Source organism: Puccinia triticina, chromosome 13A (genome assembly GCF_026914185.1).
Source record: "Puccinia triticina chromosome 13A, complete sequence".
NCBI lineage: Eukaryota > Fungi > Basidiomycota > Pucciniomycetes > Pucciniales > Pucciniaceae > Puccinia > Puccinia triticina.
In genome coordinates, this window is record NC_070570.1 from 2,243,759 (window position 1) to 2,265,803 (window position 22,045).

Below are 22,045 nucleotides of genomic sequence, written 5' to 3' on the forward strand. Positions count from 1 at the left end.
TTCTTTGAATAGATTGATGGCCTTTTCCATTTCCTGCAGATAATCAATTTCCTCCCTATTATTTTGGTATTTGTTATAAGGGATGATTGTCAGAATCATCTCAACAAAAAATAAGAAAACTGGAAAAATATTATGAATGCCTAAGAAAACGAAGTCATCCTTCAAGATTTTGTAATCAATGTTTGCCTTTTCTTTCCAATATTCAGACCATGTACCTATATTTTCCATAAATATTTCTGTCTTACTTGGAATATCAGTTGCTGATGCTCCTTGATGCTTTCTCTTCAGCATATTGGAAGCCTTTCTTATCAAAAGTTCAGTTAATAGAAACTCTCCTTTTCTAGGTTTTGGAAGGCATTTCATAATTCCACAAAGATATTCCTTATGATTTTCTTGATCTTGGGACAATTTTTCACCTATGAAAATATCCTTGTCAAATTTCAATGATTTAAATACAGTTTTTTGCCTTTCCAGATTGAAGAAGTTAGGGCTTGGTGATATCTCATTTTTTTCGCTTTTCATTTCCCCTGCCAGTCCTTGTACGTTTGTTGCTGGAAAAGGTAGGAATTGTTTTGTCCTCTTTGAAGATTTGAGCTTTGCTGGCGGGTGAGATTTTTCTGGAATATTTTTGTGGATTCCAAGGCTGGAAATTCTGCTTGCAGCTATCTCAGAGGATCTTGAATAATATGAAAGTGGCCATGATTCACTATCATTTATTTTAGTTCCTCTGGATTTTTCATCATCTGACTCTGATCTCATTATTCCAGGAATTACTCTAGGCTCTGCTACTGGAGATACATGTGTGACACAATGATAAGTTTCACATTTGGCCCCCATTCTTGGATTGGAGAGGCTTCTGGTGTTTGGTTTATCTGTCTTTTCTATTGAAGAAGCTATCTGATTATCAATCAGGGAACTTGATTGATCTTGGCCAGACTGAGAGATAAAGTCTTTTGTGGTGCAAACCAATCTATCTTCCTTTTTTGATGGATATGAAACATTTTCCAATAGCTTAAAACAATTATCCACTGATTCTCTTTTTGATTCATCATCATCTGTAGCCACAGTGTCTTTGATTGATGTTTTTTTCCCAAGTTCTCTGTTGACCTTGGCCCTCTTTGCCACATGCCAAATTCCTACCACCTGGCTTTCCAATCTATCTTGTGAAAGATTGGTGTAATCATTTTTATTTGAATGTGTGGCTGAAGTTCCAATAGGATTTTCATGTAAAGCTTCTGGTACTTTTTCATCTTGTTTGAGAGATGCTTGATTTCCACTTGGCTCAAAAGGAACAGTCATGAGTGAATTGGCATTGCATGTTTTTGCGTATACATTTACATTGTTAGACTCATGCTGTGTGTTTGAATTCATTCCCAAGCACAATTCAGTTGAGGGCTCCAAAAGGTGTTTTCCAAGATATGTAACCTCATTGGTTGCGCTTGCAGTGGTAGAAATGATACCAAAAAGCATGATCAAGGAAATCATGTCCTGCTTCATGTTTGCTGACAAAGATTCAAGAGATTTGAGATCACTTAGAACATTCACTGAAACTAATTTTTAATAATTTTTGTGCAAGTAAGAGTCAGACACACAGCCTACCTCAGTTGAAAAAATTGAGCCACAAATGCCACAATTTCACAAAGCTTACAGATTGATGAAACATTTGGTCCTGTGTATTTTATATCTCAAACTTGCAACTCCTCTGTTTGTAAAATACCTAGATGAAGATATCTACCAAGCATATCTGTTTTATCTGAATACAGAATGTTGAGTTTGTTGAAGCGAGGATAGGAGGCTGAGGTGCAAGAGATGTGAACCAAAAAAAAGGTGCCTTGAGAAACCCAGAGGATGAGAACAAGGTGCCAAAGAGCCCTCAAAATAGGGCTGGGAGCTGCTAGCTTGCATGATGGAAAAAGTGCAAGAGGTTGCATGCCATAGAGACCTCAGGGAAAAGCACACAGAAAGCATATGATCATTTCTCTACCTAAGCAAGGCACTTGATAAGTTGGGGCTAAGCTGTGGGACAGAGGGTGAAACAAGCATACTCATTCTGGTGGGAATAAATGAGTGGCAGGGAATGTAAAGGTAAAAAGAGGAGGAAGAGACCTGAGGCAAATTTAACACAAGTCCCAGCCTCTGTGCCGGCGTGCAGCATTTGGCTGGTCGTGAAGCAACCCCAACCAGAGGGAGGGCCTTGCATACTAAAACACTTTTCTTGGGTGAGCTGATTCCAAGGTTTGGCTGGGAGCAGCCTTGTTTGCATCACCACACTCTCAACACTCAACATAATCTTTCTAGTTTCATAGTTCTACATGTTCTGGATTTTTCAGTATTTTTTTAGTGCAAAATCTTGATTGTTTCTACTGGAAATAAATTATTGAAGTTCATGATTTCAAACTTGAATTTGGCTTGCGCATCATATGACAAGGACCGTGCGCAGTCATACTACTTCTTGTTGTCAAGTTTCAAATGTGAAGGGGTGAGAGTACAGCAATAAAAAAAATACTGAAAAATAAAGTATATATGGTAAGCTGTCAGATAAACAAAAAAAGAAAAAATTCTGATGAGTGGCATAGAAACCAGGATAGAAAGAGTGGCCTCTATATCATGTTTGGTTCACGCGAGCTTTGTGTTTTAGTTCATAAGCCTCTTTGGTGAGACTGGGCTGCCGCCCAGACCCGCTCACCACAAGTGGCTTAGTTAAGCTTGGACCTGAGGGATTTGGAATTCCAACAAGTTTGCCAGCAACTTTGGCTTGGTATCATATCCAACTTTGTAAAGGAAAACACAACCTAAAGTAACATCAAACACAACATACTGCCAGTGCTACCATACAGTCATAAAATACATCTTTTAGTTAGCTTTCAGGAGCTTTCAGGCACATGCCAGACAATAGAGTTTTCATTGGAAGTCAACTTAAATGATCCCCTCATAACACTAGCATTTGCACACTGTGGTTCCCCGCAGGCCTGGCACAGTATATCCTGTTGGCAGGGATGTGTTTAAAACACACTGGCAACTTCAGGCCATTGTTGTTTGAGAAATTTATTCTCACTAGTTTCCATTTGTGGGACTAAAGCTGTAGGTTTGGGTTTTGTAACCCAAAATAACATCACATAAACTTCACTGTACTTGTAGTTGAGAAATGTTGGAAACATCTACCTTTCTAAGCCAGGTGACTATTGCTTGATCAAAACATAGAGGACAAAACATGATGAGTTGACCCATCATCCCATCCCAACCCGTAATCACCCAACAGAGAAGTCAGCTGAGGTCCCCCAATTCAAAATTGAACAGCACGACAAAAAGAGTTGAAGACAGTGGGATTCGAACCCACGCCCGAAGACCGCCGGTCATTCTAGACAGATAGACGTGGATCAGCCAGTTAACCTTAAGACGGCGCCTTAGACCACTCGGCCATGTCTCCATGACGTCAACTCCGCAAATCAAGATATGAGACCTCGCCTCAATCTCTTCGCCGGCCAACGACCAACTGGATGATGGAGCAACGCAAATAACCACAGCACTACATGTCTAAATATATCTGACCATGTTCCCTTTTCTCCCCCTCCCACGATAAAGATCTTTACATCCTATCTGGGTTTGTCTTCTGCCGGAGGTGTCGGACCGGGACAACTCGGTGGACGAGTGAGAGCGGACGAACTCGAGAGTGGCGAGGCTGCCGATACTTTGCTCGGACATTGCATCGGCCAGCGCATGCTCCACATTGAAGCTCGGCGAGCGGGGGTTGTGCTTGGAGTGGCCGATCGAGGAGGGGCAGGGGACCATTGGCTTCTCCTCTGCCGCCGGGTCCGCCACTGTCGCTGCCTTCGAACCCATCGCTGAGTCTTGGGCTACCATCGGCAGACTGTGGACCCCCGATTCATCCTCAGGCGACTCGCTCACTGCCTTAGTTCCGTACAAGTTCTCCAGGTTGTTCGGGTGGTGTGACGCATTAGATGTGGAGGTTGCGGGGCACTTGTGTTCTCTCTTGGGCACAAAATGGTCGCCACTCGCCCCCGAAGGAGGGACATTTGAATTGGGTGTAGACAGAGGCTGCTGTGTCCCATTAATGACATATATTCATGTAAACAAGTGAAAGAAAGAAAAAAAATGAAATCAGCGTGGGCGGGAGGCTTCGGCTACTCGTGGTGAGTGGGATGCATGTAGCAGTTGAAGGACACATCCCCGCTGAGTATCTCGGTCTATAAATGTATGTCATCGGAAATGGTGAGGAAGAATGAATCAGTTTGGAACAAGAGTCAAGTCATCAAAGCAATTTCGAGGGATTGTGCAAGGCCAATGCTTACTTTCATTGTTATCGAACCCGGGTAGCAGCAATATGCTGCCTCCATGTGTTTGCCGATGCAGTTGTACCCTGCAACTTTCCCGTTCTTGGTGACCTTGTTCGCAGAAACAGCTGATTTTTCCAGATTCAACCCATGTGATTCCAACCAGCAATGCGCAATTAGTACACTATCCATGCTTATAAAAAGTTCCAAAGAGGAATACAATGCTCACCGTAATATAATGCAGGATCGCCGATCATATCATATCCGGTGGTTTTCATGCATACATACTCCCTCGCTTATCGTTGGCCCGCAACTGAATTCGACTTTAGTGCTTGCCGCTTTTGAGAGCTGGCAAACCAGGGCCATGGTGACAAAAATGACGGATGATGTTGAAAAGTGCATAACTATTATGCGGATGGGGGAAGGGGCCAACAAGTTTTTGGCATCGAGCGTGCTCGGTGGCGCCACCTTGTCTCCGCAAAGGGAAAACGCCAACTTGTGTTTTACAAGGCCCGCGCAAATGTGCAGGATGTTTACTTTCCGGAAGCGTAGCGGGAGGAGTTCTGCCGGGAGGTGGGGGTAACCAGCTACATCAACCCGGACGGGCCACGGGCTGACTAGAGGGGGCGTTGCCTAAGTTGCTATCTATCAATTTATCATTTATTCACAGGCACATAGCAAACCGACCGAGATCATCCACTTTGTCCTGGAAGACCGGCTCCCGTGGCGTCCGATCTCGTCCGATAGCGTCCCATCCGCCAGATAAGGACGGTGCATATTAGACGCACGTCCGTGACGCACGCATTCACCAGGCGGCGGGGCCGCGACACTCCTCAGACGGACCACGACGCGGCCTCCATCCGCCTCCTCCCCTCTCCCGGCCCTCTGGGGCTAGTCCTGGATTGCATACAGCCAAGGGAGGTTTCACTTTCCCTTACCGGACCCGGGCTGGGATGGCGCCATCCCCTCGGCCGACGCACCTGGTCGCTACCAGAAGCTGCAGTCAAGCGCTCCACCCACTCCTAATCAGACCACTCGGCCATGTCTCCATGACGTCACCCACGCCGAATGGAGGTATTAGACCGCATCTCAATTCCTTCGCCGGCCAGCTGGATGCAGCACGCAAATAACCACAGCACTGGAGAAAAACATGTCCGAAAATATCTCACCATGTTCCCTTTTCTCCCTCTCCCACCACACATATCTTTACATCCTATCTGGGTTGATTTTCTGCTTGGCAATAAAAAGGACTATTGGTGTGTTCTAAAGGCAACCATGAAAGAGTAGGGGGAGAAGGAAAGAGAGAGAGGGGGCTAGAAGATGGTCATGTCGAGGACCTCGGATTGGCGCTCCAAGAGCCGCATTTCGTCTGCAGATGTTATCGAAAACAAAGCCGAATACATATATGTGTGTGAGCAGTGTGAAAAGGGGGAGAAATGGTGCAGCAAGAAAATGAGTTTTTCCGAAGGAGCAGACGTAGCTGCGAAATGCGAAGAGCCGCAGAATAAGAAAGGGAAAGGGGTAGAGATGGGCGAAGAAAGACGCAACTATCAGCCTCGATGAGCGAGCCGAATCCGGCAGGCAAGACCAAGAACGCCTCGATGAACCCTCCGGCCAGATCTCTCGTGGACGAGCTGGATGCAGCTGTCGTCCCCACCATCATCTCTCCGCCCGCCTCGCTCCTCTGTCGTTCTTGGCCTTGGCTATGTTGGTGCCGACGATGATGAGGGATCTTTTTGGAAACGATCCATTGGCCAGACTTCGTCCTCAAAAAACTCTCCTCGAAGAGACTGATTCCCGGATGACTGGCAGAAAGAGACGAGGAGAAGCGCGAGGTAAGATGATCGTCTGACCTTACCTCTAAAAAAACGACGAAAGAGGAAGAGAAATGGCAGACGAGGGATGGTTCGGCAGGCCGTCGACCTGTCCGAAGACTTTGCCATCCAAGAGCCGGAGTAAACCCAGGTTGACCTCGACCTCCGAGGGCGGGATAATCTTACCGGGCCAGATCTCATTCCTGGATAACCAAGCAGACTGGGGCCCGGATTGCTGGATAAACAGGCCTGTCGAGCGGGGGTCATCTCTGATCATGAACCGCTGTCCCGACACTTTGCGTATCGAGGCCTGGAACTTCGTCGTCTTACGCTCGGGCGTCCTTGGCTGCTCCGACCTGTCTCAGGAATCGACGTGCTCTTAATCCAAACAGTCCGGTGTTTGCCCGTGTGGATGTGGGGACTAACGTTTGACTTTCCTCGGGCCATTTGCTTTGGACAAATGAATCGAGCACGCGTCTAGCGTGCTTGAGAAGCGGTTTATGTGCGGTGACGAGTGAGGGTTCGGCGATCTCGGGGGAAGAGGAAGGAGTGGCCTCGGATGGCTGGGCCAGCCACGCCAGCGTCCATCCGTCGACCTACACAAAGACATAGCCGAGGGAATCCGAATCAGAACACGACGACGAGGTATCGGGCCCGATATCGGAGGGGGTGTAGGTACCTGGAGCCAAGAGACTGAGCTCGGTGACATACCACTGTTGACGTAGACTTGGAGCTGTTTGAGAGCAGTGGTTTCGGAGGTGGACGGGGACCTAGTAGGCGGAGAGCTGTACTCGACCGGAGCTTTGGGGGCGGTAGCTTCCAGGGGTACAGGCTGGTGCGGACGGCCGGGTGGGTCGGTGGGATGATGTGAGGATGGAGGCCGGGAGGGGCCGGAGGTGTCGGACCGGGGGAACTCGGTGAACGAGTGAGCGCGGATGAACTCGAGAGCGGCGAGGCTGCCGATACTTTGCTCGGACATTGCATCGGCCAGCGCATACTCCACATTGAAGCTCGGCGAGCGGGGATTGTGCTTGGAGTGGCCGATCGAGGAGGGGCAGGGGACCATTGTCTTCTCCTCTGCTACCGGGTCCGCCACTGACGCTGCCTTCGAACCCATCGCTGAATCTTGGGCTACCATCGGCAGACTGTGGACCCCCGATTCACCCTCAGGCGACTCGCTCACTGCCATATTTCCGTACAAGTTCTTCAGGTTGTTCGGGTAATGTGACGCATTAGATGTGGAGGTTTGGGCTGGAGGATAGATCGCAAGAAGGTTGTGCGGATAGCCAGGCCTTGTTTGTGAGGAGGCTGAGAGGCATAGAGGGAGGAAAAAGAGGTTAGCAGGGGCCGATCAAGCGTGTATATGTTGCCCACCGCACGGACCAGTGGAATGTCGGGACCTTCGAGAGGCCAGCCGGGTCGGGCTGGAGATAGCCTCGGTGACAATCTCGGGGTCGGCAAGAGAGGATTTGATGCGGACGAGCCGGGGCGGGGAAGTCCTTGGGGCCAAGCCGATATCTGCGCGGAGGAGCTGATCAAGGGATTCGGACTCGTTTTCGATATTATCGAATGAGGGCAGGACCAGCGAGGCAGAAGCCCACTTGAGAGCCCTGCGGGCCCAGGCGCCCGCCGGTTGGATGGCCGAGCTGGTCGTCGAGACCAGCTTCGGCTGAAAAGTTGCCAGCGTGCCAAAGTCAAAGCCCGACAGTCGCTTCATGATTACGTTTTGCTCCTGGTCCACCACGCTCACTTGCGCTACCGGTCGCGCTTGAGCACGCTTGGCCTCGCTTCCTTCCAAGAGACTCAATAGATATCGGAGTAGGCTCTGGATGTCCTCTTGTTTGATCAGCCCCGTCGGAGATGGCATGTGTACCACTTTTCGATCGTGTATGAGAATCGGAAGCACCGAGAAGCCGGGGCAGATTTCATTGATAAAGCGTGCGAATAGATCGACCGGAGCTCGAGGCATCTTGGGTGACTCCAAAAAGGGCGACTGTAAGCCTTCATTCATACAGACAAAATTAGCAGGAATTATAATCAGAGGATTCAAGCAAAAAAAGAAAGTAGGTAGGGTAAAGACTGACCGCCAAAGAGTTCATTGAAATCGATCGCGCCGCACCCGGTCTTACCGACGTTCCACCTCCACAGCCAGACCGACCAAAACTTCTCGAGACGTTCACGTAATTGCTGAGGATTACTGAGTAGCAGTGTGTTGATGGAACCATGGAGGAGATGGTACTCCTGAGCGGCTGAGGAGAGGGAGTTCAGAAGCACGGTTTCGGACGGCTCGTAGCTCGATGATGGGGATTGCTGGTTGAGGATGTTGAAGGTGTCGGAGAGCTTGGATGAGATGGTTTTTGATGGACATGGCTTCTCGGGTAGCTTGATGACCTGTTCTATTTGTGGGTTTTCAGGGACATTCTAGTTCAGGCTTCCAGATGAGGATCGTTTTGTGAAGTATGTGTAGTGTGTACTAACCGCAGCGAGATAGAGGCTTGGTTCGGGTTGGAGGAACAGGATCTTCTGGTTCTTTGAGTGGACCGCCCTGATCGGTTGGGGGTGTCCGGCTGGGTTGAGTCCGTGGCAGAGTATGGCGGTGAAGTTGACGAGGCCCTTGGTCAGTCCGATCAGTCTGTCTCTCTTCTCTGGCGGCAGTCCTGGCTGGCTGAGATGGGTGAAGTAGAGTGTCGATTCCCGTTGGGCTTGGGTTGCGTTTGACCAGATGATGAAGGACGAGAGTGTTGGGAATGGGATGGTGTGGTTCATCCTGGGCTGCTGCTGAGGCGATGACCACTTGCTGCCCGGGGTGAGTGGCTCGATCGATCCGCCGGGCCGGGTTATCCGATGATCCGGAGTACATATGCAGCATTGACGTCATTCATCCATGACTCGCCTGGTTTTGTGCTCTCTGCAAGGTTCGATTCGGCTGCAAGTGATTAACTGCTCGAAGTGGTTTGGACTAGCTTCTCACTGGCTACCCATCAGTGGCAATGTCCACGAGTACCTCACGACCCCACACGAAGCCAGAGACAGTCGACAACAATCCAAGCGAGCAGCTGGGCTCATGGATCGTGGCCGTGACCGAGAGTCGGGGTGTCGGCCGGGAAGTGGGGATCGTCGGCTTCGAGCTCCAGTTTGGTCAAATCATACTCTCCCAAGTAAATAAATCCGTCCTTCCACTCATCTAGGAGCACATCAGAGCTCACCCCAGCCGCCTTGAACCGGCCTTGGGTAGTTAGCGGACTCTCAAACCTATGCTAAAACGATTCATTGGCTTCGCCAAGTTTAGTGCGGGGACTTTTCAACATTCTCGTGGTTTGCAGCTATTATTGATGGAGAGGCGGTCATACTTTCTGTAGAGACCTCCCTCACACTTGCTTTTAGTAGCACCTGCTTCGCCAAACTCCTTGACCATCTTACACACCACACTCAAACATCTCTTCCCAGCCATTCCGTTGACTGTTCTGCCCCGCGCGAGCTTTGCCTCCGAGAAAGGGTACTCTCTCCTTCAAGACTTGTGTTCGGCTGGACCACAATCCGAAGCAACGCTGGCGGAAGTTAGACAAAAGTATTACGCCCTCGGCGCGGCATCGGCGGTGATTGACTGGATCCATAAAAGGCTCATTCAAACCGGGAAGTCTCACTGGGAAAGACACTCTTTGAATGTCAAATGGCTCAGCGTTGAAGGGTGCATGTTGATCGATCGCAATACTGCCGTAGACCTTGAATTGATCAACAATGTCAGTAGCCCCCGAAAAACGTATCCTACGCTGTTCGTTAAATATTAAAAACTAACGATCCAAATACACCAATCAAGGCGGTTTCCTCCAAATCCAAGCAGAGTCTGTTTGGTCTACTAAATCACACGTACACGCCAATGGCTAACCGTCTGGTCAGGAGTCCACACTATCATTCTGAGGATTTGGCTGAATGTTTCATGTTCATTGACAAGTGGATCATCGCAATCTCTTAGCTTCGAAGCAATTTACTGGCACCCCCTACGGAGATTGAGGTAATTGACGGGAGGCTTGATGCTGTTGAGGAATTAATCGAATTAGAAGACTCCTTTTTCAATCTTCGAAAATCTTTAAAACTGTTAGTCTCTATCTTTGGCCTGTCTGCTACTGCCTCCAAGGCGAGAAATCAGCAGCACGATCAGCTGATTCGTCTCGGCCTGCTGAAGTTTGACTCAAATAGATCTCGATAAGCTCATAGGCGGTATTATTTCGACCGAACTGGCTAGCAACAGATCTAGCTGTAACTCACAATCAGGGAGTCTCTCAATGACAAGCCTACCTTCATCTTCCAAGAAGAAAAAAACAGCAGCCATAGACCCATCTATAGCGATAACCAAAAAACTCGAGCTTTTGAAGTCACTTCGAACCATTCTTCAATCTCTAAATCCGATTCGGAGTGCCTTATCGAATTGCTCTAGCGAGCTTCTCCGTCTAGCTTCAAACATCTTCCAAGACGCCTTCTTGGATGAGATGGCTTCAGTCATTCAATTCCGTGTCAATGAAGATTCGTTTCTCGGAATCCAAAAGGGAAGTCTCGCGAAGCAAAACGTCCATGCCTACGCCATCAAGGCTGGTGTGGAGAACCAATTGCTCAATGTGGCGTGAGTAGTAGCTCCGCAAAAATAGGCTGAAGCTTTGGGGTTACCCTAATCAAAACCACCCTTTCAGACGAGAAACGTACAAGGAAAACTTGTCAGATGCCATGGCGATGTGTGAAGCTTTGAAGGAAGAATATCATCTACCTAAACTACAATTTGTCTTTGAAACCAGGACCGGTTTCATGCTACAGATGAAGAAAGACGACTTACGAGCCACCAGCAAAGATTCGGCCTATCATCCTGACGGCCTTCCAAAAGTTTTTACCAACATCGTATGTCGTTTTTCTTCAAGGACGCTCGCATCTGCACATTGATCCAACCTGCTTATCTCTACGCAGGTTAAAAGGGGGAAAACCCTGCATTTTACCTGCTTGGACTTGGTTAGTAAGAGAGGCGCGCCGGTTCGAACGACTCAGGTTGATGTTCCTCTATCTGATTTGCTTTCATAGAAAAAGAAAAACCAACTGATCATCAACTCATATCAAGAGATTTGTCTGCTAAGGTAAACCTTTCGCCATATGATTTCTCATTCCTTTCTACATCATAAATGTAGAAAATTTACTAACCTAGACATTTCCATTTGGTATAGTGAAGAGTTTGTCCTTTCATATAACTTGCGAAATAGGCTGAGCCTCTGACGAAGCTATTCCAGAGTTCTAGACGCGATTTTTGAAGAATTCAGGAAAAGAGTCTCGACCTTCTTCAGGCTCTCCGAAGCCATTTCTTTGCTCGATATGTTGGCGAGGTCAGATCCTCGCCCCTTCATTTTTTCGTGTGCCAATCAACTTATGAATCTTGATTTCGTCTTAGTTTTGCGCATGTGGCGACCACTCGCGAATATGGCAAGTGCATAGTCTCACAGCGTGACCTCCCAAAAATCCTAACTCTGAGGCTTGCTATTCCTTCAGTTCGACCTGAGTTCACGGACACGCTAGCCATAAGTGATGGCAGACACCCTATTAAAGAGCTGTTTGATTCCGAAAGCGATGAGTTTGTGCCGAAGTAAGTCAGTCCCAAACTATGATCAAGCTAGAAATTGCTTTTGTTGACAAGAGATTTGGATAATTTGGGCTCGGGTGAAGTGACACGTTTGCTAGCGAAGCGTGCTCTTTCCAATTGGTTACAGGGCCTAGTCAGCGTAGCTCCTCAACTGTATCCTTTATTGTTTCTAATGGGCCCACTTTTATGTTAATAGACATGAGCGGAAAGTCGATATTTTTGCGACAAATCGCTTTGATGGTCGTTATGGCACAAGTGAGCCTCCAGATTTGGAATAAATCTGAGATCGAGTAGCGTTTACGGAGTTCGTTTTGGTTCAGGTTGGATGCTTTTGCCCAGCAAAATACGCCTCGTTCCCTGTCTTTGACGCTCTTTTGACCTGCCTCTCCAAGAATGATGACATTGAGGCTGGCCTGTCGACTTTCTCCTCTGAGATGAAGACGTAAGTCCAGCTTCAGCATCGTGCCTTGACTGTCGTGATGCTGATATCACCCATCACTTGAACTCTCCTTAGGGTGTCCGGAATACTTTCCTCTATGGCAGTGTGTAGCAACCCTCTTATAATTATAGATGAACTTGGCAGAGGTACATCACCCCTGGAAGGAGTCGGAATCGCTCATGCATTCAGCGAAGAAATCATCAAAGCGAAATCTTTCTGCTTTTTTGCAACCCATTTTAGAGTGAGCATGGTCACTGGCTCCGTTTGTTTGAATCGCATTCAGCCAACACATTAATTATCTGCGGTTTTAACCAGGAACTTTCTATGACGTTGGTAAGTCTTTTTTCAAAGTTCCTTCCTCCTCGCGAAGGGGAACGATGCGGCTGATTGGCCACATAGAGCGTCTATCCCAATGTGGCCTGCCTTCATTTGGAGACTATATTGAGCAAGCAAGAAGCCACGATGGCCTTACAGTTTCCTCACAAAGTTCATGGGTAAGCTATATTCAACTTCCAATAATGAATTGGAATATTCTTATTGGCTAATGGCCGATTGGATTGTTCAGAGGGGCTGTGAAGAATGCAGGCTATGGTAAGAGCTTCCTCTACCTGAAGATCCCAACATGTGTGAATGACCCGCTTCACGCAAGGTATCGAGCTCGCTTCGATCGCTGCCTTGCCTCATAATGTCATGAGTCGTGCCAAAAAGATCTCCGAAGAAATGGCGGCCCTAAGCACCGAGGTCGAAAGAAACAGCACCACGAACAAAGTGTTGAGGAGGCGTAAAGTATTGTTGGAGGTATGCTTCCCCCGAGAACCATCTTGATCAAAGCATCCAACTCCACGATATGCAGAAATTATAATAGGGGACTCATTCAAACACCCGTTCTACTTGGGTTTTTTATCAAGGTGTGTACGACCTTGAAGAACTTGGCCAATCATAGTAAACTTCCCTCGTCCGAACTCGGCAGGTTTCTGAAGGATTATCAGAGAGACACCATTCATCGCTTGCAGCCCGATGAAGATATGTCTTCCTCCGGGTCATAGAACCCCTGCTTCTTTCCTGCCACCCAAAAATGTTTTTAAACACGATTTTGTCACACTGTCTGTCGCGCTAAAATGCTCATGTTGCCAAGCTCTGACACAGAGCCCTGGCCCTCTGACCGGCGCAGCCAACTTCGGGCATATTAGTATATGTAATACTTCGTCATGATCTATCCTAGTCAAAATCACATATGATGAAAGGTATATGATAAAAATGCAATGTACCTTGGTACTGGAGCCTACTGGAGCTACAATAATTGCACAGGAGGACACAACTGCTCCGAGGGCACTTGTGGTCAGGCTGAAAGTGGAACCTTTTTGGGTTTCAGCCAGGATCCGGCATCAAAGGATTCATCGTCCTCGTCCTCACTGCGAGGCCCTTTTCGCGCATCAAAGCCTTGTCTCTTCGCCTCAGCTTACTATTCACCTCTTCGAGCAAGATGAGTAGGCATTTTTTCTTCGCCTCGTTCTCCTGATCGTAAGTTCGGCAGCTTTATGACATCATCTCTCTAGCTTGCCCTACACTTCTTAACGATTCTTTGGTCGAGTTTTCGTTAAGCATTTTGTAATCGTTACATACAACTAGTGTACGCCTCCGGTACTACCACATACCAGACCTGTGTTGGGAGCCGGTGGTACCAAGATTGCAAACAGCGGTAATCAGAGTGGCATATACATAACCTTACTCATCTTGTGGTTATGCATACATTCATAGTTGTCATCTATCTACTGCGGCTGCGGTCTTGTTGTATGTAGTCTAGCTCGCCGCCCGGTACCGGTTCTACTCTTTCCTCACCGAGAGTTGGATCGATACCGGGCGTGCTCAGAGCTGATCAACGGCGTGTTTCTTGTCGTCAGGTTAGTAATCCTCACCGAGAGTTGGATCGATACCGGGCGTGCTCAGAGCTGATCAACGGCGTGTTTCTTGTCGTCAGATTCACATCCCATCAGCTTCTTATAGGTTAAAAGCCGTATTCTACCAGCCGCTAACCGTGTATCGAATTCATTTCTCGGGAGACCAACAATTGAATGGTTGGAAGAGGAGGAAAAATAAAAGAAATTCAAGAAAAAGCGATAAAAGAAACTTTGGAAAAACAGCGAATCGAAAGAGAAAAAGAAGAAGAAGATAGACTCCGGACGATCCGAGAATTTGAAGAAAATCAGAAGAGATCGTACGAACGATTCAACCAACCCGCTCAATCCTCCTCCACGGTAGACGTCGAAATGGCCGGACAACCGTCTGCTGAAGATTACTTTCGTCTGAAAGCCGAAATCGATCGACTATCACTCCTGATCCCCGCTCCTACGCAACAACCTGAAGGGAATAGCGTTCTCAATAGCTTCCACAAAAAGCCCCTAGACCTTCACTATATGCACAACCCGAAAAAAACTCGATTAGCAAAGGGAAAGGCTAATTTCAAAGTCTGGGATCGTGAAATCAACAGAACTCTCAAGTATGTCTTCGAAAACACCGACACATTCACTGCCGTCGAATCGAACTTCAAATCGAGGTCCGCCAAAGACCAGGCAGCCATTGCGTGTCTTCTGCGGTCGACAATCGAGACATCTCTACTCGATATTGTGGACGGAACTAACCCAGACGATCCATGGACAATCTTTAAGAGCCTCAAGAGCCAATGTGATCGATCTGATCAACAACACAAACTCGATCTCATTAGCCAGTTTGCAGACTTAATGGCTAACCGATCGACTCCGGGAACGGACATCGATCTAGCGAAGTGGAGCAAGATTTGGGCTGAGATGGCCCAACTCAAGATATCTTTTGAGGAGATGGGAGGGCTGTGCTTACAAAACAGCTTCTCGGCACCTGCCGGTATTGATCCGAAGACATTCGAATTCGTGGTCAGCCAGAAACTCGAGACGGCGACTAGCGTTTCTATGAATGACGTCATGACGGTAATACAGGCAGCGACCGGAAAATCTCAGCAGAGATCTAGCGCAACCATCGAAGATCACTATACCCCGATGGATCTAGACGCCATCAATGCCGTACGCATGAATGCTGGCAGATATGCACCACCGCACCGTCGATTCCCTCAACAGCACCCGCAAAATAATCGCCAAGCTGGACCTCAGCAAAACGGTCTGCCGACATCCCAACCTAAACCACAGCTTTCAATCGAGAAAGCGACGGCTTTCCGTGGTGTTCCCCTCAATAGCAACCTCACGGACAAGTGGGGTATCCAATGCCATTACTGCAAACAGAATGGGCATTGGTACAACAACTGCCGATTATTCGGGGAAGATGTCTCGTCGGGCGTGATTCAGCCACCTCCTGATGGACACAACGCCCCGGGCTCGAATTACTTGCCTCCAGATCGCAATTTCGGCAAACACAATCGATTGCGTCAACTCGATATCCCAGAGGCTAGTGACGGGAAGATTCTTCTAGACTCGGGTGCCTCGACCCACGTGAGTGGCTCCCTTGATATGTACATATCTCGTGAAGAACTCGCCGTACCCAGGCGTATCCTACTTGCGGTGGCTGACTGCTCAGTTGATGTCAAATTCAGAGGGACGATCTCCATCCCGACGTCGAAGGGAACAGTGACGATTGAAGGAGTATACTACTGCCCCGGTGTTGACTGTGTAATCCTCTCGGTCGGTCGTCTGACGGAAGTGGGTTGGAAGTTTAATTGTCAAGGAAGATCCGCAACGTTAACTAGTCCGACAAATGTCATATTCAACACGTTGTATTGAAATTTCTGTTGGTTTTTATCTCATCTGAACCAATCTTTGAAATTAAATAAAATCACTCAGCGCCCATCATTTGACCCATTCCTATGGCATCGGAGACTAGGACACGTATCTGAGGAAGTTGTCAGAAAATATCTCAAAGATCACTTCCCGGATGAAGTACAAGGCAAAAAGTGGGAGTCTTTCTTCTGTACTCAGTGTGCAAAGTCGAAGAGTCTCGACAAGAAATCCCCGGGCGGCAACTCGCTGATCCCACGCGACAAACCGCTAGACCTGCTTGTTTCTGACGTGGCGGGACCTTTTCCACACGACATGTCTGGAAAACGGTACGTGTTAACCATGAGAGATCATGCTTCGACATACATTTGGTGCGATGTAATGACGGAGAGAAGCAAAGTCCCGGCCAAAATTATGTCTTGGATTAATCACATCAAGAATTCTTTTGGTTGTTTTCCGAAAAATATCAGATGCGATAATGCGCCCGAATACACAGCATCATTGAAGAAACTTCTGATCCCAATTGGAGTAGGATTGGCGCCTGTACCTCCGTACAGTCCTGAACAAAACGGAGAAGCAGAAAGAGTGAACCGTACCCTTGGTGATATGGCAAGGACTATGCTACATGAATCTCAGATGCCTAGACCGTATTGGAGCTATGCGTATAAGCTCGCTGCACATATCCACAACAGGATTCCGAACAAGAAGATCGAATCTTGTCCGGTCAACGCGTTGTACGGAATTCCGACAGATCCCAACAATCTCTACCCTTTTGGCGCACAAGCGATCGTGCATGTGCCCAAAGAGAAACGAGACAAACTATCTCAACAAGCGATTGAAGGACAACTGATAGGATACCCAGCTTCGGGAGCTGGTTGGCTTATACACTCAAATCGCGACGGAAGGATCCTCCACTCGACATCAGTTATATTTCCGGAGTTTCAGAAGTTACCAATCAAAAAGAAAGAACTGAAGAAAGGCGATCTAGATTTGATCTTGAATCAGATTGTATTGAAACTCGGCGAAGAAGAAACTGAAGTGAATGCTAAAGCTGAACAGGAGGCGATGTCAAATCTTCCGGTAACTCAAGACAGACGATTGCCCAATACAATCAAATCCGCACTAATCAATCCGGAAGCGGCCAAATGGATTCAAGCGGCAAACTATGAAGTTGACAAATTCTTTGAACTTGACGCGTGGGACGTCGTTGAACCGTTCGGTGGTGTGAAACCTTTAGGATGTCGATGGGTTTTTGTCATCAAACCGGGCGAGAAAGAAGGTGACCCTGAAATCTTCCGCGCTCGGTACGTAGCAAAGGGCTTCAACCAAGTGATGGGCCGTGATTGCAATGAAACATATGCACCCACAGCTTCGCTAGTCACTCTGCGTATGCTAATCTCACTAGCGATGAAATACCATTACCCGATGGCGACTTTCGACGTTAGTTCGGCATATCTCTATAGCCCAATTGATGAAGAAGTGTACGTTCAACCTCCCGTGGAAATCAGGCCGGAACTCAAAGGAAAGATATTGAAACTCAAGAAAGCAATGTACGGTACACGACAGGCAGCAAGATGCTGGTGGCTATTTTTCAAGAGCAAGATGGAAGACCTGGGATTCACAGTTTCGGAGCTCGAACAGTCCCTTTATACATACCGGAGAGGTGACGATTTCATCGTCATCTGGCTACATGTAGATGATGGTCTAGTAGTAGCTTCTCAAGACGAATTGATGACAGAATTGAAAGATGCAATTACCAAGGAACTCAAAATCAAGTGGTCGGACAAAATCTCCGGTCTAGTGGGATTGAACATCAAAATTTCCGGTCGCATGGTTGAATTAGATCAAGAAAAGCTAGCTCAACAAATCGTCAACAACTACCCGCGCACGATTTTCACTCAACGTAGCACACTTCCCGACACCAACCTTGAAATAAATGCAGGTGAACCGATAGACCAAACTCAATACAGGTCTGTCATTGGATCCCTAATGTATCTAGCGGCAGGAACTCGGCCAGATCTTTCTTACGGCGTCAACCTGCTTGCTCGGTATTCACAAGCACCTTCGCAACACCATTGGAAGGCACTTGATTTCTTGGTTGGTTATGTAAAGAGGTCAACATCGATGAAACTGGTTTTAAAAGGCGGCGGCGACTCGTTGGACTTGTGGTCGGATGCGAATTGGGGTGGAGAACATGAGAGGTCGACTTCGGGGTTTGTTATCAAGCATTTGGGGGACTCGGTGGCGTGGGGTGCGAAGAGGCAAACGGTGGTGGCACTATCGACGTGCGCGGCGGAATACGTGGCATTATCTGAAGGCGCTCAACATCTAGCAGGAATTTCGATGGTACTTGAAGAGCTCAATCAAACGGTCAAAATGCGAATTTTCTGCGACAATGAAGCAGCCGTTTTAATTGCAGGTGATAATGCGTCCAAGAAGAAAACAAGATATTTAATTAGGGCGTTTTATTTCATTAATGATTTTATCAGAGAAAATAAGATCAAGATCCAATGGACCAGCACAAAAACGCAGCAAGCAGACATTTTTACAAAGAAACTCGGACCCAACAAGATGGACACAGCGTTGGAAAACCTCGGCATGAAGGCGTAAGGTTTGCAATCTTGGGGGGGGATGTTGGGAGCCGGTGGTACCAAGATTGCAAACAGCGGTAATCAGAGTGGCATATACATAACCTTACTCATCTTGTGGTTATGCATACATTCATAGTTGTCATCTATCTACTGCGGCTGCGGTCTTGTTGTATGTAGTCTAGCTCGCCGCCCGGTACCGGTTCTACTCTTTCCTCACCGAGAGTTGGATCGATACCGGGCGTGCTCAGAGCTGATCAACGGCGTGTTTCTTGTCGTCAGGTTAGTAATCCTCACCGAGAGTTGGATCGATACCGGGCGTGCTCAGAGCTGATCAACGGCGTGTTTCTTGTCGTCAGATTCACATCCCATCAGCTTCTTATAACCTGAATCGTTTTTGCGCGCGGGGAAGCTGGCGAGATTCCAGAGTCTTCGTGTGTCAAGGGATGCGACGGCTCTGCTCAGCTCGACGCTTCCGGTAAGCAAGGGTAAAGAAGCACCAAACCTGATCGCGCGGTGAAGCTGGCGAGATTCCAAAGTCTTCGTGTGTCAGGGGATGCGACAGCTCTGCTGAAGTTTCGTATAACATTCGCTGTCGGCCGTGTTTTTATAGGGCATGTGCACAATAGAAGAGGGTGATTTAAGTAAGCTAAGCCATCCCCTTACTCCTTCACACCCAGACCGAAACATCTCCTTCCCCCACTTCAACCGACCAGTGAAATCAACCATTCATTCATTTATTTAGAAATATATATCAAGCCTCCAATGAGGAAGTGCTTGTTGTTGTGCACCTGCTTGTCAGTATTTTCTGCAAGTCTCTATGCACAGTCTCTTCAACATGAGAAGAGAGGACTGGCGGGCATGTTCGGATTCTCTCCATCTACACAGTCATCCAACCCCCAGGCTACAGGACCACCACGAGATCCATCCGCGCCCGTCAACGGTACCTGCAAAGCACTTCCATTGACAAGGGAAACGTGGAAAACTTTGAACTTGGACGAATATCTGCGCAAATATCCTGGCGGGGATCACCTTACGGTTTCAGTAAGCTGAAGACTTGAGCTCCTCTCTCATTTTATTGTGTCTTGGTTGAACGTTCCCTCTTTCCTCAATACTCGTCTCTCTAGCAATACGCCGCCTCGAAAGGAACACCGAATTTCGACTGCGGTGTCGGAAACAAATGCAACGCAAACCAAGTAGGAATCTAAAAACCTTTCCTAGTCACGCATTCCCAATCAGCTGAGACACGCTCCTCGCTGTAGCTGTGCTATCCCGTCCCCGCTCCGGACTGGTACGTGCTTCTTGCGGTCCAGCAATGGAATATACAAACCAACACAATCATCCGCGCTTTGTCCTATGGTGTCAATTTTGTCCAAGGTAAAGAGATTATCTCTCAGACATCTTTTAATCTTCATCAAGACTGACATATGCGTGACATTGTTAAGCCACCATATCTATAATTCTTTCCGCCTTGTGAGTTATTTAATTCTCAAGTTATTTGAGCGAGATTTTTGAGATTTGCTGAGTCTTGATTTTCTCTCTAGATTTCCGGCGACGGATCCACGAATGATTCAGATGATGAAGCTCAATTTCGGAGTCAACGGGGCATTCAACATGGTCTGCAATACATTGATATTGGACATCTTGGTCCTTTTCAACAATGCACAACTTGGCTGGAATTTATTTTTCAACATCTTGAACAACATCATCACCGCTGCGTCTTATGCAGCTGCTGGCTTGCTACCTGTTCCCAAGGAGGCGAAACGTGATGCATTTACAGAGGTGAGTTTGCTCAAAGCTGACACACAACCCGGTCAATTTTAGTGAGACCTCAGAGACTTACCCAAGTTCACATGCACGTAGTGGGCTCATCTCGTCGACGGCTTGGCTATGTACGAACAAAAAATGATCGATGGAATTACAGAGGAATCCCATAAAATTATCAACTCACCTATCAGCTCACCGGGAGGCATGGCAGACATCCTCAAGAACGGAACTTACATTGCACCTCTCGAGCAAATCTTCTTGCCCGCCGTTGAAACTGCTCTGAAGAATGTCACAACAGCACTTTTCTTGACCAGGATCCTTCGAGCAATGGTACGCGCCCGTGCGATTTTCAATCCTCTTCATTTCCCATTGACAACTTCATCATCTAACGACCGTTTGATATTAGGACGCCTTTGTTACGGTCGGTAGTGTAAGTGCATTCTTTCATTTCACGTCGATCTAAACCCAGCAAATACTAAAACCATGTCGCTGTTCAGGATGTGTGCAATCATCAAGGGCCAAATGGCGCACTTAGTGGAGAAGACAAACTTTCTTACTGTGATAATACCGGGACGTGAGTAGTAAATTTCATACTACAACAACTTAGATGTACAACGACTAAAGATATGATTGGAATTCAGAATGTTTAACATTGTTCGGGTGAGCGAAGATAAGGGCAAAGAGGACACCAGCTTCCCCAACGCCTTTGTGATCGATAATCGACTCGGCTTTTCGACCCAATTCTTGACAAACGCGTCGCTATCATGCCAGCAGAAGTATGGTGGTTTCGAGCACTTCCCCTGGGTTAACACGTAAGTGAGAAGAAGACTGGAGCTGCATCTTCTGGCCACCAAGAGGACTGTGTATTGAAATATTCTGCCTTTTTTTTTGATGCTTACCAAACTTCTAGGACTATACCCAGAGACCCATCTGCTGACTGTGTTGTTAACCTTCCGGTATGTGACCTTAGGAATAGAAGTGAGTCGATCCTCATTCCAAGATTGCATCAGATCGCGCTGGCTAAAACGTTTCTTTAATTCAGACGACGTACACAAGACCCTGAAGAAACACGGAGTCGTAGCTGCCTGCCGTCAGATGGGCCTGCCCATTTGACAAGTCAAACTACATACGGCTGAAAAGGGCCCGTTATCCCCTCATTCAGCGTTGTTTTTCTAACTATTTGCATACATAGGTCAATTCAGTCGAAAGGGGTGGACAGTTGAAGGGCACTTGATCATTCATTCACTTTGTATCTCTTAATCTAGTCTTGATCAATTTCACTATGATAAAATAGAAATGACTCGCATCAATGATATAGTCGCAAAACCATGGGCATTCAATATAAAAGCCCCAAAAAATATAGCAAACCGCACTGGATGCCCGTTTGGGTTTTTTTATTTTTCTTTTCAGCTGCACATTTCTGGCAGTTCAATACACAGTAACTCCAAAATCCATGAGTAACTTTAGTTCATCCCAACTAATGAAGTGTAAAGAATCCAATTTAGCTTGAAGCACATGAGGCATATTAAACAGTCATAATTGAGAAAATTGCCCAAATGGTGTTATCATCAATCACACTGATACCTCTGGGCCTGGCAGAAGCTTAACTGTTTTTAGTGTATGCCCAGTCCTGATTGAGCTAGGCAAAATACACACAGCTTCCTCCCTTATGTTTTGAAACTCAAGTGTTGATCAACCCCTTTACAGATATGAAAAATACCTTGCAGCTGGAAGTTTGGCACTTGCTGTCAAGACGTTGTAGATTGATACAGT

General features: G+C 47.3%; 4 protein-coding genes across 4 annotated transcripts; 2 read left to right on the forward strand and 2 right to left on the reverse strand.

Annotated features, from left to right (window-relative positions):
* Positions 1–4,142: 4,142 nt before the first annotated feature.
* Positions 4,143–4,570, reverse strand: PtA15_13A240 (uncharacterized protein; the record flags this gene model as incomplete). Its single annotated transcript, XM_053162419.1, has 3 exons — positions 4,143–4,205; positions 4,311–4,420; positions 4,522–4,570. The coding sequence occupies 3 exons, from the start codon at positions 4,568–4,570 to the stop codon at positions 4,143–4,145; spliced, it is 222 nt and encodes a 73-aa protein (XP_053026396.1).
* Positions 4,571–5,605: 1,035 nt separating this feature from the next.
* PtA15_13A241 (uncharacterized protein) lies at positions 5,606–8,966 on the reverse strand (the record flags this gene model as incomplete). Its single annotated transcript, XM_053162420.1, has 8 exons — positions 5,606–5,661; positions 5,841–6,097; positions 6,190–6,462; positions 6,533–6,591; positions 6,903–7,414; positions 7,490–8,107; positions 8,191–8,502; positions 8,585–8,966. The coding sequence occupies 8 exons, from the start codon at positions 8,964–8,966 to the stop codon at positions 5,606–5,608; spliced, it is 2,469 nt and encodes an 822-aa protein (XP_053026397.1).
* Positions 8,967–9,096: 130 nt separating this feature from the next.
* On the forward strand, positions 9,097–13,205 carry PtA15_13A242 (uncharacterized protein; the record flags this gene model as incomplete). The annotated part of the gene is made up of 22 exons (XM_053162421.1): positions 9,097–9,264; positions 9,342–9,389; positions 9,466–9,846; positions 9,924–9,998; positions 10,080–10,201; positions 10,290–10,724; positions 10,792–10,993; positions 11,060–11,101; positions 11,171–11,223; positions 11,311–11,316; positions 11,374–11,466; positions 11,532–11,563; positions 11,630–11,723; positions 11,804–11,853; positions 11,917–11,975; positions 12,041–12,162; positions 12,235–12,400; positions 12,475–12,492; positions 12,559–12,653; positions 12,725–12,750; positions 12,809–12,957; positions 13,068–13,205. The coding sequence occupies 22 exons, from the start codon at positions 9,097–9,099 to the stop codon at positions 13,203–13,205; spliced, it is 2,574 nt and encodes an 857-aa protein (XP_053026398.1).
* A 6,161-nt stretch (positions 13,206–19,366) lies between these two features.
* Positions 19,367–21,385, forward strand: PtA15_13A243 (uncharacterized protein; the record flags this gene model as incomplete). Its single annotated transcript, XM_053162422.1, has 11 exons — positions 19,367–19,549; positions 19,633–19,701; positions 19,768–19,882; positions 19,951–19,978; positions 20,050–20,287; positions 20,369–20,602; positions 20,679–20,702; positions 20,770–20,846; positions 20,914–21,084; positions 21,183–21,250; positions 21,315–21,385. 11 exons carry the CDS (start codon positions 19,367–19,369, stop codon positions 21,383–21,385), a joined length of 1,278 nt encoding a protein of 425 aa, XP_053026399.1.
* Between the last annotated feature and the right edge of the window lie 660 nt (positions 21,386–22,045).